This window comes from Zootoca vivipara, chromosome 12 (genome assembly GCF_963506605.1).
Source record: "Zootoca vivipara chromosome 12, rZooViv1.1, whole genome shotgun sequence".
NCBI lineage: Eukaryota > Metazoa > Chordata > Lepidosauria > Squamata > Lacertidae > Zootoca > Zootoca vivipara.
Genome location: NC_083287.1, coordinates 35,067,459 through 35,086,435, shown reverse-complemented (window position 1 = coordinate 35,086,435; position 18,977 = coordinate 35,067,459). Strand labels below are relative to the sequence as shown.

General features: G+C 41.4%; 1 protein-coding gene across 1 annotated transcript in view; it reads left to right on the top strand.

Annotated features, from left to right (window-relative positions):
* The window catches only part of CUBN (cubilin), a 138,948-nt gene extending 121,382 nt beyond the window's left edge, over positions 1 to 17,566 (top strand). The window contains exons 59-68 of the mRNA XM_035129760.2: positions 1,893 to 2,022; positions 3,367 to 3,587; positions 9,947 to 10,155; positions 11,155 to 11,317; positions 12,479 to 12,687; positions 13,070 to 13,226; positions 13,354 to 13,529; positions 13,969 to 14,134; positions 15,530 to 15,765; positions 17,285 to 17,566. Coding sequence (XP_034985651.2) covers positions 1,893 to 2,022; positions 3,367 to 3,587; positions 9,947 to 10,155; positions 11,155 to 11,317; positions 12,479 to 12,687; positions 13,070 to 13,226; positions 13,354 to 13,529; positions 13,969 to 14,134; positions 15,530 to 15,765; positions 17,285 to 17,392 — 1,775 coding nt within the window. The 3' untranslated portion in view covers positions 17,393 to 17,566. The remainder of the gene's footprint in view (positions 1 to 1,892; positions 2,023 to 3,366; positions 3,588 to 9,946; positions 10,156 to 11,154; positions 11,318 to 12,478; positions 12,688 to 13,069; positions 13,227 to 13,353; positions 13,530 to 13,968; positions 14,135 to 15,529; positions 15,766 to 17,284) is intronic.
* Positions 17,567 to 18,977: the final 1,411 nt, after the last annotated feature.

Below are 18,977 nucleotides of genomic sequence, written 5' to 3'. Positions count from 1 at the left end.
GCAAAACACATTCTAGCCATGAACATTCTGTTTCCTTCTAGCTTCATCCTTCACAAAAGACAAAAGGGGGGAGAAGAGAGAAGCTTTTCTCTTCTTGCGTACCATAAGCGCCGCTTTTTTAAACCTCTTGTGCTTTTGTCTCTTATTTGTCAACAGTCCAAAGGGCAGTGCTCGATAGACGCCACCCTACCGTAGCTGTAAATGAGGAATGGGAGCCTAGGCATTCATTGCCTGTTAAAGAATTTGCTTTGCAATGCTAGTGGTTGCTGTGATGACTAGTCCTTTAGAAGCTTGGACAGCAGTGGGCTTGGGCGATTTGTCAAGAGAGAGCCCAGAGTGGTTGACTGCCAAATGGAAGACTATAAAACAGAGCACAATGGTGGTCACAGATGGTTTTGCAGAGAGCTGTGAACCAAGGGACAAAGACTGAGCCACCTCTCAGACTCCCAATGGCATCCATTATGGAGAATTTTAAAAAGAATGTACTGTGGCTTCTGCCGCTGCAAATTGTTCAGTAGATCTTAAAGCGGACATTAACTTTCACCCTGAGGGAGCCATGCAGCAGTTACAAAGCCACTTAATCACACTCCCCCTCCAAAAAGTTGGGATCTACTGAATCCAGCTGAATGATTTAATGCATTGCAAAGCCTTTCTCATGCACCCTGAAGTAATCAGGGACACAGGAAACAACCATCGCTGTGGCTGAAATAATTAAAGAAACCAATGGTCTCCTCTATGGTTATCAGCAGATGGCCTCTTTTGAACTGGGGCAGCCGCTCTGTGGAACTCTGTCTCAGGAGATCCATTGAAAGCATTTTGCCACCTACCCGATGGCATTGTTGCTTAGGCAGGCCTTCAGCCTCCAGGCTCAGGGCTCAGTTTCTGCTGGTTCTTTTCTTTTTTTAATGTAATTTTTATGCATTGTTGTGTTTTATCTTCATCTTCTGCTGTACTTTACCGTAGTTCACCCTTGTAAACTGGGTTTACTGCCTCCCTGGGGGCTGGCAGAGGAGGAGCAGAAAGCTCTAATCCCTTTTGCAGAATTCATTTGCTGGTTGTGAAGGAGGGGGGCTTTTAATTCCCTGGCAGCTCATTTTGGTTTCTTTGCTCTGGCCCTCCTCCGCCAGCCTTCTCCCTCTTCTGAGTGGAATGCCTTTCACTTGCCTGCATGCAGTTCCTTAGCACCTTTGGGCTTTTTGAAGTTGCTGGACTACAACTCCCATCAGCCTCAGCAAGCGTGATCATTGGCCAGGGATGGTGGGAGCTGTGGTGCAGTAACATGTGCAGAACCAAAGGTTCCCTACAACTGGCCTATGGCACCTTCTTTTTCATCCACTGCTAATGCAAGATATATTGTAAACCAACTGCCTACCTGTCCCAGTTAGAGGTACATGGTCATAGGAGGGCCTTTACACTTGCAAAGTGCAGTTTTAGATGGGTGTTACAGAAAAATCCCCATTGTCAAAAGGCTCTTCCCCTGTAATGATGGAAAGATAGATAGGCAGGGTATAATGATAATGATGATGTGTACATAAAACATTTATCTCTCTTTTAATTTACTATGTCTTCAAGTTTGCTTACTTACCATTTTACTTTACTTTACTTTACTTTACTTTACTTTACTTTATCCATACTAGTATTTGTTGTATTAAATGGAATACACTGGTTTTTAACCATATAACAAATTATATATATACTAGAATGTATACCTCCATGTTGCCCTCCAGATATTGTTGGACTCCAACTCTGAAGGAGCAAATGAAAGGGATATTTGATCAGGTATCAACAAAATAGACCAGCGCTTACTGCATTTGAGTGAAACCCTAGACCCAAAGTGTGTATGGCAAAGAGGTTCTTTGGCAGTAATGACAATCTTTTGCCTTTCACTGTAGCTTGTGGTGGCGTATTCAACAGCTCTCGGGGTACAGTCAGGAGCCCTACCTATTCATTTACTGAGTATCATCACAACATGAACTGTTCGTACTACATCACCGTCGGAAGCAACAAGATAGTGGCACTCAAGTATGTAAGCCAAGAGCAGTTTTCAGTTTATGATGAAAAAAATCTTTGTCTCTAGGTTTGGTTTGGTTTTAAACTACTATAGTGACAGCAAGCATGGGAATTGTTAGTGCCTAGTACCTAGGACTGTGCACACACTATAAATTTAAAGCATATTCAAAGTACATTATTTCCCTCAAAGAATTATGGGCACTGTGGTTCACCTCTCACACAGCAACCCTTAACAAGCTACACTTCCCAGAATTATCTGAGGAGAGAAATGTGCTTTAAAGGTATACAGCCAATCCCATGGAAGTTTACTTTCAAAATAGCTTAGCTGCACCCAGTGTGATTAGTTTCCAAGTATACATAGGACTGCAATTTTATGCAACTTTATTTGTAAGTCAGTGAGTGGAACTTATTTCTGAATAACCTTACAGGTACATTGGATTGTGATGGTTCTACCGTTAAGTGCTTTTTCTTCAGTCCAGAACCTTTCCCATTAAAAAAAAAACACCCAAGAAAAGTCAGAATGCCACAGTGCTTGAATAGACCAGGGTAGACACCATGGTACTCTTCAGGTGCTGTGGACAGGGATGGATAAGAAATTTATTTTAATGTGCGTCCACCTAATTTGCACATCCCAGACCAATATGCAAACCAAAATGAAATTTGCACTTCCCTGAATTTCTGTGATGCACATCGCCAACCCAAAAGCGTGTGCAAAAAGTGAATATTAGCGAAAAGTGCACAATCTTTGTATATAAGTGAAAGGAACATGCAAAAATACAGTATAGTAGGGAACATGGCTTGAAGAAAATGCATATTTTAGGCCCAAATGCATTTAATAGGATAAATATACAGGAAAACATGTACATTCTTCTTCTGTGTCTGCGTATTATGTAGACTGAACTAAAGATTGGAAAAATGAGGAACCGAGAGAAACCCAGTTTGACAGATTCTGCCATAATTCTTTCCAGCAAAAGTGGAACGCTCTTCCTATTGAAATCAGATAGGCGCTTACGATCTGATAGTCACCCACTGGAAACATTTTTGTTTCACCAAACGTTTTTGAAGAGTAGATACGTTTCAGTGTTCTTCATTTGTTCTGTGTTTTATGATACTTTAATCATATTTTTCTTGCATGCTGCCATGATTGGTTTTAATGAGCTGAGAGCATATAAATATTCCTGTAAAGAAATAAAATACTAGTCCATTGACTACGCTGGTTGGGGCTGATGAGAGGGTGCCACGTTGGTCACCCCAACTGAGACCAATATCTGTTGCCACTATTAGTTATCCCCAAAAGCATTTTAAGAAAAGCAGGGCTGAAACAATCCCACTCACTAGTAAAAATGCCCTTGACAGGTTCAACAGCTTCCACCTTGAAGCATCCTCATCTTGCCACAAGGATTCTGTTACTGTGTATGATGGCCTGAACATCTACGCTCCGCTCCTGGGCACGTTCTGTGGTGCAGCCGCCGCCCTGCCTTCTATCAAGAGCTCCACAAACAACTTGCTGCTGCTGTTCAGGACTGATTCCTCTGGAACAGCCAATGGATGGAGAGCATCGTTCAGAGAGACACTAGGTAAAAGGAACAGTCAAATGGAATTCTCCCAGCACCTTCAATGCAAGCCAGCTGTTATGAAATAGCATGAGTTATAGGAAATCTTTGCTACGTTTTCTTTTCTTTAGGTGCTTCATTTGGGCAAACCTAGACTGGGGCACAGGTGGCGCTGTGGGTTAAACCACAGAGCCTAGGGCTTGCTGATCAGAAGGCCAGCGGTTCAAATCTCTGCGACGGGGTGAGCTCCCGTTGCTTGGTCCCTGCTCCTGCCAACCTAGAAGTTCGAAAGCACGTCAAAAGTGCAAGTAGATAAATAGGTACTACTCCAGCGGGAAGGTAAACGGCGTTTCTGTGCACTGCTCTGGTTCATCAGAAGCAGCTTAATCATGCTGGCCACATGACCTGGAAGCTGTACGCCGGCTCCCTCAGCCAGTTAAATGAGATGAGCGCCGCAACCCCAGAGTCGGTCACAACTGGACCTAATGGTCAGGGGTCCCTTTACCTTTACCTTTATCCGTGAATGCTTAGCACCTTAGTAGACCTGAAGTACCCTTTTTTATACTCATAGTGAGGGTAAGGTATAAAGGTTTAATATTATTTAGTCATTCTGCCCAGCCTTACCTTCATGTGCAGCAGAATGAGGTGGTAGAATCCTGAGCTCATAGGGTGAACTGCCCCACACTGGGGGCAGGGGAGCACCAGATGATTGTTTATGAATGTTTTCCTATGAGGGCAAATCACACAAACACACACAAGGGTGGATTGGGCCAGAACATTTCTTCTTAATGTGCAGGTTTCTCTACCTTGCAGGGAAGATTTTTGTTGCATGGAGAAGCACTCAGAGTTGGTGCCCCCGACAGGAATGGTCAAGGCCACTTGAGAAACTCAGCATGTGTCCACCTCATTTCAAGCTTCATGCTCTAAAAATGTTATATTTGGTTCTTCCTAATGTTAATTATACAGACTTTAATTCAGCCTTCCTATGACCGTTCAGTGATAGGCTGAAAATAGCTACCTACCTGTTCTTCTTTTGGTAATTCATTGGGATTTTGCGGGGTGGGGTGGGTGGGTGGGTGGACGGGAGTAACTCCCCTAACTTTTTGTCACTTTGTCATAAAGCTTTTGTGACGTAGCAGAAATATCCTTAACACTCAGCCATTGTACACATGCACACACCGCAGCTGGCAGCTGTTTTTCATTTGATACCATCTAAAAGGAATATAGGGATAAGGAGTATATCTGGAGTGCCACCTTCTCTATATTACAAGGTCATTGTGAAATTAAAGTGTTGCTTCCTCTTGGAGGAAGGTTGGATTCTGGATTCTCCTCTCCCTCCCTCAAAGGTAGGTTAAAGAACTCTGCTTAAATCTAGACCAAGCTTCACCAACCTGGTGCCCTCCAGATGTGTCAAACTACAATGCCTGTCAGCTCCAACCAGCAGAACTGCATTGGCTGTGGCTGATGGGTGTGGCAGTCCTGAACATCAGCAGGGCACTTTGGTGATGAAGGCAGATCTAAATCAAGTAAAGCCAGAAAGCTCATGGGAAATTAATCTTGTGAAAGGAGCTCCATCTCATCTGCCAGAACAGAAAGGCCAAGAGGTGCAGCATCCACAGGGCAAATGTGAAACGCAATTCTTCATTAATGTTTATCAAGTGTACACCACCCTGGCTGTGTTAGTGAAGTGAGACTGGCTAATGTGATTACTGTGTTCTGCTTAATGTTGTGGGTAGCCCTAATTAAATCTTGGAAGGAGGTGAACACAAATGGTAAACTCATTTGGAGCAATCTAAACATTCCTGATTTCCTTCCTTCAAAATCCTGCCCCTTTTCATCAATGGTTACTTATGATTTCTGCACAGATGCCATCCAAAATAAGGTTATCTCTACTTCATCTTTTCTGGATTATTATGATTATTATGATTATTATTATTATTATTATTACTGATGAGCAGTTTGTTGACATGAAAAGAAGCTATAGGAATTAATTAGAAAAAAATGAGGAGGAGAAACAGCATCATGTGATTTAATCAAAACAACTTCTTTTTATTAGGCATACTGCATCAGTAGGGTCTCATCAATACTCTCATTTAATGTGGATGGTAAGATTCTGTACCTCCATTTATTATCCATTGTCCATATGAATTCTCCTCCAGATCACTGCACTCCCATACATCCCCCTCCTTCAATCCAGATTTTCTCTTACCAGACATACACTGAAAAAGATAAGGTCTGTAAAAATCCAAACTGAAGAAGGGGAAAGTGTGTGAAAGCAGTGACTTGGTGTCAGGCTCCTGGGACTTGGCCCCCCCGGCCCCCTTTTGGCCGTAGATAAGCAGGAGAAAGCGAAATGAGTTCCTTACCATTTAAAGAGTCTTTAATGATCACAGCAAAAGAACAAAGCATCCATTCTTGGAAGGAAGGTGTCCCCAATTAAGGTTTCCACCCACTTCCCCCATAGTCACTTCCATCTTGCAACCTGATCTTGCAACCTACCTTGTGTTTTGTGTAGCCACCTTATCTGCTCTACATGACCTTGGACAGATAGGCTGAATGCTTTCCAGAAAGAGAGAATCTGTTAGCTCTCTCTCTCTTCCTGGTCTTGTTCACTTTGCTGCTCAAACCCCCTCCCCCAGTTCTTCCCAATTTTTGTCTTCAAAACTATGCCCCTCTGCAAACCGCTTTTCCAACTCTATACTGCTCCACTGCTCCTGGGCAGCTTCAGGATCCTGGTCCTGGTCAGGGGCAGTAGGAGGGGGAGGCTCCCACCATTCCTCTTCAGAGCAGTACTCCTCAGCCTGGTGTCTGACACTTGGAAGGGAACATTGCAAATCAGTAGTAACCAGCACTGCACAGGATGAAAACTTCCTGCTTATTCATAGTAAGCAGGAAGATTTAATCCTGTGTGGTGTTGCTTCAGGGAGTGGGGAGAAATTGACCAAGAAGCACACCCACCCACCCCTACCTTCTCATTTGAAGATGCAACTGCCCAGTAGTCCTTTCTTTTAGTCACCCCTTCCCTCCCTACCTGACACCCCACCCTCTGACAGGGCCAAATTGCTCTGGGCTGCCCAGCCAATGCCCAGATCCCTCTCAATTTGGCTTGGGAATCAGCCTAAACAAGTACATAGCCCAAGTATACAGGCTGAATTTCACTAGTTGGTTGGAGGTCTCAGTTAATTGGGCTACCCAGGATTCAGCTTTGTCTGATTTCTCTACCTCTGTTTTTTTGAGTTTGGCTGTTTTTCATTCTGGGTTTTGTTGTGTTATTCTGGCACCTTTTTAATGCTGCGGTGATGAGGGGCAAAGATAATGTAACAAAGAATGAGCTGTTGAGAAGTGATATTCTACATATGGCTCGACATGTTGGCTTAGTTCCGTACCAGAGATCTGTTTATAATTAAGTGCAAGTATTTACAGTTATCTCCAGTGGAGCTGAATGGATTGAATATCATTCATGCTTTGAATGGAGAGAAAACCTCTGCCTTAGTTGTGACTCTCTCATATTTCTTCCCTTCTTGATTGCTGGTGCCATTCCAACCAATGTTTTGTCTGTAATTCTATCAATTTCGCTTCTTCTTCTTCTTCTTCTTCTTCTTCTTCTTCTTCTTCTTCTTCTTCTTCTTCTTCTTCTTCTTCTTCTTCTTCTTCTTCTTCTTCTTCTTCTGCAATTATCTCATTTGAGCCAGAAATATTGTTGCACTAATACTGCTGTCACAGCATACAAGCACTACATTTAAGCCAAAATCATACTGCTCAATATTTGGCTTCAAACCTCCTTCCATCCAAGTCAGCAGTGAGAGATTTTCACAAGAAAGGCACATTTTTGCAATGGGTTACATTAGCAGAAAAATTATGTGCAAAAGACACAAGGTAATATTGCTGCTCCAGTTTCCACGGACTGGGGCTCAGAAGGAGCTCTATGCACTCTTTCAATTATCCTATTTTATAAAATGTCAAAATCCACAGTAAGGCCTTTATCCGAATCAACCAAAGTGGGGGTGGGAGGTGCTTGTTGGTCCTCCAGGTGTGTATAATGAAAAAGCATCTGGGAGCAGGGGCGTTTAGGGATGTAGCATAATTTTGTTCACTCCACATTTTTAAGCAAACCCAACTGAATTTGCACCGCCTGGCCATAGTTCTCCCAAGTTTTCTGATACTATTCTCAAATTTTTAAAGTACCAAAATGCATTTTAGACTGAAATGCACACATTGATCTCAAATGTGCATTTAAATGTTTGTTTTGTGATGCAATACATATTTAAATACAGATTCTGATATGGAAAAATTAAATGCAAATTTTCACACTTTTTTTTAAAAAAAGCTTCAAATTAATGCAGAAATGGGGCAGAACCGACTAATGCAAAACACACAGATATGAAGTGGATGCAATCAAGAAATGGACCGATCCATGCATCCCTAGGGGAATGGCATTGCAGCCGCTCTGACTTAATCCCATGCTCTCTAGAAAGGCCCTACGCAGCCCTTGCTGTGAAATTTTCCAGGATGCCCAGCTATATAGCGTGATCCCTCCACATGTACATTTGTGTGTCCGAGCCTACGGCTTGACTAAAGAGATTCTTTGATTCTTAGACATATGTTACACAGGGAAATGTCATCAGAAGCATTGGTTGGAAGACACATGATGCAGTAACCTTGTTGAAGCCCAACAAGTCTGGCCAGTACTTGGGCTTTTTGCCAACTTGAGTTTCATCATAGGAGAAAAAGAGTATGTAAATAAATAACAAAACAGTTTCCTCAATTGGTTTATTAAGGCATGTCAGCCATTGCATCCAATCTCAGCAGATCTTTTTTACTTTGGTTTATCAGCATCCCAAGTTCATTATGATGAAGTATTCTTTTGCATAATGTTGGAGGGGTTTTTTTAAAAAAAAAATGCAGCCAAGCAAAAAAATATACCTATTTTGATCTGATCATTATAAGCACCTGATACTCATGCAGATTTCATGCACTCAGAATTTCTGATCACCTGGCCACATAGAATCGTGGAATCGTAGAAATGGAAGGGACCAAGAGGGTCATCTAGTCCAACCCCCTACAATGCAGGAAAGCCAGATGGGTGGGGTGTAAAATAATAATAATAATAATAATAATAATAATAATAATAATAATAATAATAATAATAAATCTTTTGCCCAACATGGGGTTCGAACCCATGACCCTGAGATCAAGAGTCTCATGCTCTATTGACTAAGCAATTAGGTGTTTGCATACAAATGTAAGTGCTTCTTTTTTTAACATCTCAACGACTTTAATAGAATCTAGGAATATTAGTCCTTATGGGCTGAAGACAAGGACACAGCTCCACCTACTGTTTTAAAAAAACCTGTGACATGATAAGATGTATGTTGCTTTTACTTACTTTTTAAGTATTCTTTTATCATCAACGAGCAATCACTGAACCCTTCAGTTTGTGTGCTTTATTTATCAAGGCAACTACTCTTTGTTGCACTCCCACGGCTTTCCTTTAGCACCCCCTGTCTGATAGACTCCCTTCTCAACTCCCTTAAATATGCCACTAGAAGTTTTTGCCTGGTCTGCACACTTTCCTTACCAACTCCTGCTACTTCTGTCCCTTGCCCTCTGGGGAAAAGCTCCCCACCAGTTATCCCCCCTACTTCACACTGCTCCCCCATTTGTCCCTCTTTCTTCCACCCTCCCTCTGTCTTTTTATAAACCGCTATGAGGTTTTTTTTTACAATCAAGTGGCATATAAAGGTGAAATAAATATATACTGTACGTGCAATCTCCTGCTTTCCTTCTCTCTCCTCTACCTTTCTGGCTCCCCTCTCGCCATAGCTATCCCTTCTTACCTGCTTCCTCTCGGTTTGGGACTCTCCTGGAAAGTGCAGCAAGCTGTTCTCTTTCATTATGCAGCTGGGGCATTTTTTGCCTCTGACTACATGGTCGGGGGGGATGCATCCCTTCTTATCAAATAATCAGTCCTGTTGGTAGCATTGGAGGCGTCTCCTGACATATCCACCCCCACTTTCACACATTACATTGAATATAATGAGGGAGGAGTTTAAGGGAAATTTTGCTTCAATCTTCTCGCGTTCAGTGAATAGTATGAATCGTTTGTCTATGGAGTCTGGAAGCAATGACAGCGTGAGATTCTGCTGTCCACATATTGAACATATTGTGTGAAAAGGGCTTAGTTTAACAAAAGAAAAACAAAAACAAAAGCTTTGCAAAGCATAAAAATGATGCAATTCAGCCCCCAAAAGCCCATAGTTGACAATAAGCATCAAGACAGGAATAGGAAAAGAGATACTAAATATGACCAAAAAATACAGAACATCCTTTAAAATACTGCTATAAAGTACATGCAGTACATGACAGATCTCTCTTTTTAACAGGACCTCAGCAAGGTTGCGGTGGTTATCTGACAAATTCAAGTTACAGCTTTGGCTCGCCAGACTCCGACATGGATGGCAAATATGACAAAGATCTTGAGTGTGTGTGGGTTATAACTGCCCCCATAAACAAGCTGATCAATCTCACCTTTAACACTTTTCAACTGGAAGCAGAAACGTCTGTTCAAAACTGCCGCTATGACTATGTCCAAGTAAGATCAGTGTGTGCTAATCAAGAAATGCAAGGCACTCTCTTTGCTGTGTTTTGACCATAGGCTACAAAATAACTTTTGTTCCCTTATTTCTTTTCATTCAACATCCACCTGACCACAGGGGTAAAGGAAATATAATAGTTTTATATGACCCTAAACGGTCGTGTCCTCAAGGTTCTCAAAGAAAAAGAAAAGAATAGGTTAATTCAAGTTCAATAAGATACTGAACATGCACTAAATGTTTAGTTGGACATGACTTCCTTCTTTACATGAAATCAAAATGAGAAATTGATTCCATTTGGACTTGCATTTCTTGGTTTCTTAAGCATGAGTCTTTGTCTGACTGCTTGATTCTTGTTCTGCTCCATTTCTCCTCCCACCTTGGCATGCTATGATTGAAGGCTTCCTGGGCTACATAACCATAATTTCCCATTATGTCCAAACTGTGCAATAATGGTTACAAGGAATAGCCTCCTAAACAAACACAAAACTCTGGGCTCCAATCCTGCTTTGTACCAAACCTTGTACCCATGGTTTCCTGCCTTGGCTGTAACAGGAAACTATGGTTAGTTTACTGAATGATTACTCAATTGCAGTGCACCAAAAAGAGAAGAGGGAAGGGGTGATGCAAGGACAGAGCATCTGGATAAAAGGTTACATCTTAACAGGACCATTGTTTTGATTTGAATCAATAATAATTCATAGAATCCTAGAATTGTGGTCTACGATCATCTAGTTCAATAACATTCCTGTGATGCAGGAATATGCAGCTGCCCCATATGTAGATCGAACCTGTGACCTTCATGTTATCAGCACCACACTCTAACCAGTTAAGCTATCAATTGCAGTAGTTCTTGCATTTGTAAGACACCCTGTGAGACATCAGTCACCAAACTGAACACTTGAACTCCTTCCACCAATCATTCCCGTAGCTTTTAACTGTTAAGCTCACACACATATCATGCCACATAGAAGTCATGTTTCTGTTTTGTCTTTTAGCTGTTCGATGGTAGTAATGAAAATGCTACAGTTGTTGGCACGTTTTGTGGCTCCGGAGTTCCAGCTCCTTTTCTTTCTACTGACAACTTCTTGACCATTAAGTTTGTCACTGACATGTATGTAGAAAGAGCAGGTTTCAATGTTACCTACACTACTGCGGACAGTGAGTATAATTTTCATTTTCTTCCCAGAAGATCCCGTGAAATAAGCCATTCCTTTGTCTTGCACAACTCCAGGGAGGATTTCAAAACTTTAAAAACCAGCAATTATATAGCTCAGTGTTATCAGATAAGGAAACCGATTGTAGAGAGAATCCAGCTTCCTGGAGAAGATAAGACTTGATGGAAGAGATGATGACTGAAATGTATCTGTCTGGGTGGAGAGGATTTGGGGAGATCAGAGGGGTTAGAAGGTGGGGCTTGGCTAGGACTGTTAGACCACTAATTTAGAAAACATGGACTTGCACATTGCTCCAAGTATTTGAAAGAGAAAAACAACTCCAATGTCATAGAAATAAAATATTTAAAACCCCATCATGATATAATTGAACTATTTTGAATCTGCACATTTTATCTCTTGACATTGAACATTTGTACCTCAGTGTCTGTTGCTTTCAAATAAATATTGCTTTAGGTCAACAGCTTATGATTCTGAGTGGAAGTAAATAAAAGGATCCTTGCTGGATCAGTGCAATAGCCCATCTAGTCCAGCGTCCTTGTTCTGTGTTTATTCAGTTAACTAAATTAATATGCCATTTTATTGCAAAATAAACCCCTTAATTAGAATAAGAAAATAAGAAATGTAGTATCAATGGTGATTATTAGAGGTAGAATTTGCTACTTAGAAATGTGTTTAAGAACCACAGGGACGGGAACCCGAGGAGGTCCCAATTTACACTGGGATGAAGATAAGTTATATAGTTCTTTATTTTTCTATTTTGTGTTTTTTCTTTCTATTTTCGTATTCTGTATTTTTGTATTTTGTATTTTTGTCTTCCCCTTTTTTAGTTTCAAAATTTTGTAAATTCCTTTTTTTTTGTGGAAAATTAATAAATATCTATTTTTTTTAAAAAAAACAAAATAAACCCCTTAAGCAGTTCCCACAGGGTCCAGTCAGATTCCTAATAGAAACTTGCAAGCAGGACTGGAGCGCAACACCACCCTCCCCTTATGAGAATTGAAGCTACTGGTATTCAGAGGTATCCTGCCTCGGACGCAGCTAGGAACCACCATCCCTAGTAGCTACTGATAGCCTTGTTCTTCCACGAAAGAGTGCCTATAAACCAACAAGCAAGACTAATCCGTGTTGCTGTTGTTTTTAACAGGACTGTGTGGAGGTGTGTATAATGCAACTTCTACTAGCCAAAGGGCGACATCGCCCTACTTTCCAGAAGCATATCCTCCCTTTACGTACTGCAGGTGGACTATTGATGCTCCTCCTGAGCAACATGTGAAAATAGTGGTGCAGGAATTCCACCTCCAGTCCAGCCAGGACTGCTCTCAAAATTATCTAGAGTTCCAAGACTCACCACTGGTAAGTCAGCCAGGCCTGCCGCTAGGATCGTTGTGTGCTAAGGGTGAAGGTGGGGGTCCCCAGCCTGGGTGTCAAAGTTCCATGAGATTTCCCTGCTTTCAATCCCCCTTGCCCAAATCTCTGCATTGTCTGATACTGAAGGCCAAACAAGACCTGATGCTAATTGCATGAATGGAACTTATGTGCATATATATATGCCAAGAATGTCACAAGCACTGGCAAACAGATGCCTGTGTCCACATGGTACTATATCTTGCAATAGCTGTGCAAAATGTCACTGGCCACAATATGTCACAATCTGTTAGGAAAGTCTCCTTCCTTTCCATATGCTCTTTTTTCCCTCCCCCCCCCCAGATTTGACTTCTTGCTTATTACATTTCAGGGCAATCCAGAACATGCTGATCATGTCCACCGATTCTGCGGCCCCGAAAATCTTGTGATTCCTGTGTTTTATTCTTATGGGCGGACTGCTGTTGTAATTTTCAGATCAGAAGCCTATGTGGTTAATAATGGACTTAGCTTCTCTTACCTGGCTTCAGGTAAAGCTTTTGCCCTGCTTCTTGTAGGCACCAAAAATTATTAGCATGCAGAGTGAAAATCTAAAGGTGTGAAGATATTGTAAAATGTAGTAACGATATTTATATTTATATATTTGTCTCCTGCTAGGCTGCAACAGAGAATACAACCAATCATTTGGCTATCTGAAAAGCCCGGGCTGGCCTGATCCTTACCCTCACAACTTGGATTGTACTATTATTCTGCGGTCCCCACTAAATCACACCATCTCTCTCTTTTTCAATTCCTTTAACCTACCACACAGTGGATGCCGTGATTTCTTAGAGGTATGACAATTATCTGCTTCACATGGCCTGCTTAAACCAGGAACCTGATCCAGATTATCTCCTATGTCTGCAATTTCCTTTTCAAGTAGCAGCTAGTTTAATGCTAGGTTAGACGATAGACCAGAATGGGCCACATAGCATCCCTCCTAGCTCCTGTAAAAACTTCCAAGAGGACTCTGCTACTGTATTGCATGTGACAATTCTGCCTCTGTTACTATGTGCTGGGTCTGACTCAGATACCATGCTGATCATAAGGTCAGCATTGTGACAAACCACTTGTAGGAATCACCCTTTTTTAAAAAAAGAAGAAGATGAAAGATACCTGTTAGTGTCATGACAGAGACTGTTTCCATCAAGTTACCTGTATCAGTTGCAAAGATTTTAGTTATTCATCACTGATAACATTTCATTAACAATGGCTTTGTATATTCTTCTAAAGGTCAGAAATGGTAGTGATGCAAACTCTCCACTGCTTGGCAAGTATTGTGGAAACACCCTACCCAATCCTGTATTTGCCAAAAATCATGCTGTGTATCTCCGTTTCAAAAGCGACATCCTAGCTTCCAGTGAAGGATATGAAATCACTTGGACTTCATCACCAACTGGTACAAGCAATGGTTTTCATTCTATATTTGTTTGTTTGTTTCCACTTATATCCTGCTATTTGGACTTTCAAGGCTCTCAGGGTAGCTTACAAATTATTTTTTAAAACGTTAAGACTTAATTTAAACTACATTTATTTAAGAGATTATAATGACACCCACTGAGTAGACTATGAAACATGGATTGCCAGTCATCTAGAACTGTGTCAGGTTCACCATCTAAATAAATATGTGCTGAAATAAGAAACCTTTGACCATTCCTGAATGGAAGGACTGGACTGGTTTGGGAGCCTTTGCTGCAGAAATAGTTTCAAGGAAAGGGAACCACTCGCTGCTCCTCATCCCCACAAATCCAACTTGTATCAGTGAGCAATCTCGGAATAAGACCTCTTCTGTTGATGTATGGAAGGGATGGGGAAACTTTTCAATGTGTTGGCATACCGGTACAACTCACACCAACCCTGACTATTGGCCATTCTGGCTGGGACTGATGGGAGCTGGAGTCCAGCAATACCTGGAGAACCACAGATGTTCCCCATCCCTGCCATACATCAGCAGAAGAGGCCTCATCCAATTGTGGCTACACTCCTCGCTGGGATCCACTTCTCCTTCCTTGGTGTCCTGCCAGCTCATGACATCAGGCTTTATAAAATTTGAAGGTTTAAACCAGGCATAGGCAACCTTGGCTCTCCAGACGTTTTGGAACTACAACTCCCATGATCCCTAGCTAACAGGGCGAGAGCTCAGGGATCATGGGAGTTGTAGTTCCAAAACATCTGGAGAGCCAAGGTTGCCTATGCCTGGTTTAAAACATCACTTTGAATTGTGCTTGCAAACAAATTTGGAGCCAGAGCAGCTATTTTAACAATCCCATTATATGCTCCTTTAAACCAACTCCTGAGATTAAATATTGATAATGCTTTGAACTAGTTGAAATTGCCAGATAAACTTCAAAGGTGAATCACCTGTACAGTGTATTACAACAACCCAATCTGGACGTTCCATACATTACAATGGCCAGGTGGGCCTCCTTCTCAAAAAGGTTTGTAACTGGCCAACAAGCCTAAGCTGGTAAAACGTGCTCCTGGCCATGGCTGCTGCCTGGGAATTCACGAGCAATGACAAGACATCACCTAAAAACTGGTATGTTGTGTTTTGTTTTGCAGTTGTATTCCTATAAATCCAGACCAGTTGGGATTTAAGGGGGGAAAAAACGCGCTCATGCGATCTTGCTCATCCAGTTTAAGCCCAATGAAGTTAGTTCAAGAAACGTCATACCATGATGCAGCAATAACCATTGATACTTCCTCCATTATGTCTATTGCTGAGAATGTTGCCCCGTCACAAAATGCACGGTACAACAAAAATATTTAGCACTAACGAACATTCTGTTTGTAGGATGTGGTGGTACTTTATATGGTGAGACTGGTTCATTTGCCAGCCCTGGCTACCCAGCTTCTTATCAGAATCAGACAGACTGCGAGTGGACGATTAAAGCCCCCCAAGGAAGGGCTGTTACCGTCAATTTTGCTTTCATCAGCATTGATGATCCTGGTGACTGTAGTAGCAACTATCTGAAACTCTATAATGGACCGGACAGTAGCCATGCATCTATGGGACCGTACTGTGGATTGGTATGTTTTAATTTTGTACTATGTGATGTTTCCCGGTGATGGGCTCCAGCTCTGTTGCGAGTTATTCCAAAAGAGACTGTAGTGACATCTAGTGGAGTTTGTGCTAAAGTGTTCCTTCTATTTTAGTTCCTTCCTCTGTGCGTGCCCAAAATGAGATTTACTAATATCTCGGTTCACAAACTCTCACCCCTTTCATGTTGCAATGCAGACAAAGCAGTGTTGCATAAAATTATGAGATTCCTCACCTGCAGGCAGCTCAGTTATACACAGCCTGGTGAAATCTTAACTGGACTATACTATACTCTGTGTTGGGCTGCCTTTGAAGACAGTTCAGTCATATTGCAGTTGTTACAAAACACAGCCGTTGTAGGGAACACATCTTGTCACTTTTAAACGAACCCCTCTGGCTGTCAATTTGTTTCTAGGAAGAATTCAGAGTGTTTATTCAAACTGATAGCCTTTAAAAGCCCTACGTGGCTTGGGACCTGAGTACTAGGAAGGGTTAGCTGCTTGCACGCAAGCCTGGCTGACCCTTAAGATCTTCATCCACAGGCTGCTCAGAATACCCTGACACCACCAGAAGCAATGGAAATGCACCCTGCTCTGTATGTACACACCATACTTTTAAATCACATTTTAAATCACATACAATCCTGGGAACTGTAGTTTCTCCCTCACAGAACTACACTTCCCAGCACTCTAAGGAAGCTACAGTTCTCAGGATTCTTGAGTGGGGAAAATGTGCTTTAAAGATATGGGTGTGTACACAGCCCCTGTAAGCAATGCTTGACACAACCTAAGATACGTTTCGTCAAACATCCACACCTCATTCTGCTTCATTAGTTGTTTTGTGATGCTTTTCCAATGCTGTTGCCATCTGGGACCAGGGCACTCTTGCATTATAGTGCAACAAAAGCAAAACAAAACAAAAATAAATTAGAACATTTGCAGTATAAAAAGTTACAGGGACGTTTCCGCTGGAAGTCTAGGGATCTGCATTGATTGGAAAGTAAGCAGTATGTCTAGCCCAAAACTTTTGCATCTGCAAACAGTATTGAAAGCAGCATCGTGTACAATAACCCCAATATCATCACAAATTCACAATAAAAAGGATGTCTTAAACCAGGGTTGGTTCCAGACAACTTGTTTGTTGAACATTCATCTTGATTTGTTCCACAAAGTTTGTGAGGCGGTTAGACAGTGTCAGCTATTTATTGAGCATTCATTCTGATTTGTTTGGGGGAAGTTATATCAGGTTCCATCAAGCAATTGTTATCTCACACTTCCAAGCATGTTTCCTCATCACTTTCCTTATTGCAAAAAGTCCACTTTAGCAGGGGAGGAATTCCAAATAAACTTTTAACTGCGCAATCTGAATTTGCTGGTATGTGATTTAATCCTCTGTGCAAAATAAAGACAGCCTGGAATCATCCTGTGTAGCATTCTTATAGGAATGTGCTTTCTGTGAAAAGATTCTGTAATCAGTATTATTATTTTTTATTCCCCCTTTTCTTCTCAGGACACCAACATTGCTCCATTTACAGCTGCATCACATGAAGTGTTCATAAAATTCCATTCAGAGTATGTAAATCTACCGTCAGGATTTAGGCTAACTTGGAACAGCTGAAATAATGCTTCTGTGGGGGAAAAATACACATTTATTCAGCACTTCTCTGTATTGAAGAGACTTCAAAGAATATAATTGTCTCCATAAATACAATAAAATTATTTTGGTCAATGCAGTTGTTATGTATTTTTAAAATTCAAATGATTTTGAGCTCTTTGTGATTGCTTGTAAGAATATCTGTTTGCTACTGGGCACACAACACTGAAAATGACACCAAATGAGAGCTGAGTGCCCCTAAGCAAACTATTCTCCAAAATCACTCTTCTATATAGACAATGGTAAGAGTGGAGCATTGGGGGGGGAAAAACACCTCTTGAACTAAAACTATTGGTGGAGTGGAAGACATCAACTAGCGTTCCTGTTGGATACAGAAAATCATGCTCAGTTCTAAGACACGTGAATTTGTCTAAAATTCATATCACTCATTTGGGACATTTACACACTTTCCAAAATAATAATAGTTGATTATATCTATAACCACAGTATTTCAGATCAAATACAAAATAATAATAATAATAATAATAATAATAATAATAATAATTGTGCAACCACCTTGGGTTCCTAAATATTGCTGGTCTACAGGCTCCATCACCCCACAACCAGCTTAGCCGATGTCCAACAACACTGGGGACCCAAGGTTGAAGAAGGCTGAAGTAGATGACTTTCAAGGTCCCTTGCAACACTAGGATTCTATGACTCTAAAAAGGCAGTAGCACAATATTAAAAGCCGCTTCTCTCTTTAAATGATAGTGGCTTCTGTGCTGTGTTACTGTCTTCTGATTTCATTGATGCTGGGGTTTTAGTATCTGAGTTATTTAACTTTATTGGCTAGGATCCAATACATTACTTTAGGTGCATCCGAGGGCTTCAACATGTACCGTGGGATTTATTTTAAACCCCCCCCCCAACTCACACACACTTTGAACAGCAAAGTCCCATGTGTATCAATTTTTAAAAGCTCTGAAATGTCCCCCCAGTTTCAAAAGCGGTTTCCCATGTTGAGGAACACAAGCAAACACTCCTTTCGGCACATGGAAACAAGTTGCACTTACACTCATTGGAACCTGACCAAAGCCTGTAAATGGCCTTGAGTGGGTTTTAACAGAAAGGCAATTAATACATTTAATAACTAGATAAATTGAGTGGAAGTGGTGCACATACCTCTCAAATGTGGTTTTTGACCCTAGGCAGTAAAGCTTGCTGAGTAAAGTCTTTTGTGGGGATGAGCTGACCATTCCAAAATGCAAGGGGCATTTTGTGCCAAGTAAGATGGCCCTGCAATGGGATCTTAAAACACATTGGGATACATGTGTTGGAATTGGGACGGAAACTAGAAATGGTTCAAATGTCACCAGCTGGGCATCAGTAGCCTCGTTTACCTTTTTTTTTTACTAAGTGATAGTGCCATTTTAATTAAGCATCTGTCATGCTGATTATGCTTATGCTATGTCCCCACTTGTTAGGTTGATGGTTTGAGGGTGTCTATAGGAACGGTGAATATAAGTAAACCTACGTTCCTCTCTCACGACAGCATAACCACGATTGTAAGTCGTCATTGTGGAGTTGACTTGTTTCCTTTTGCTTC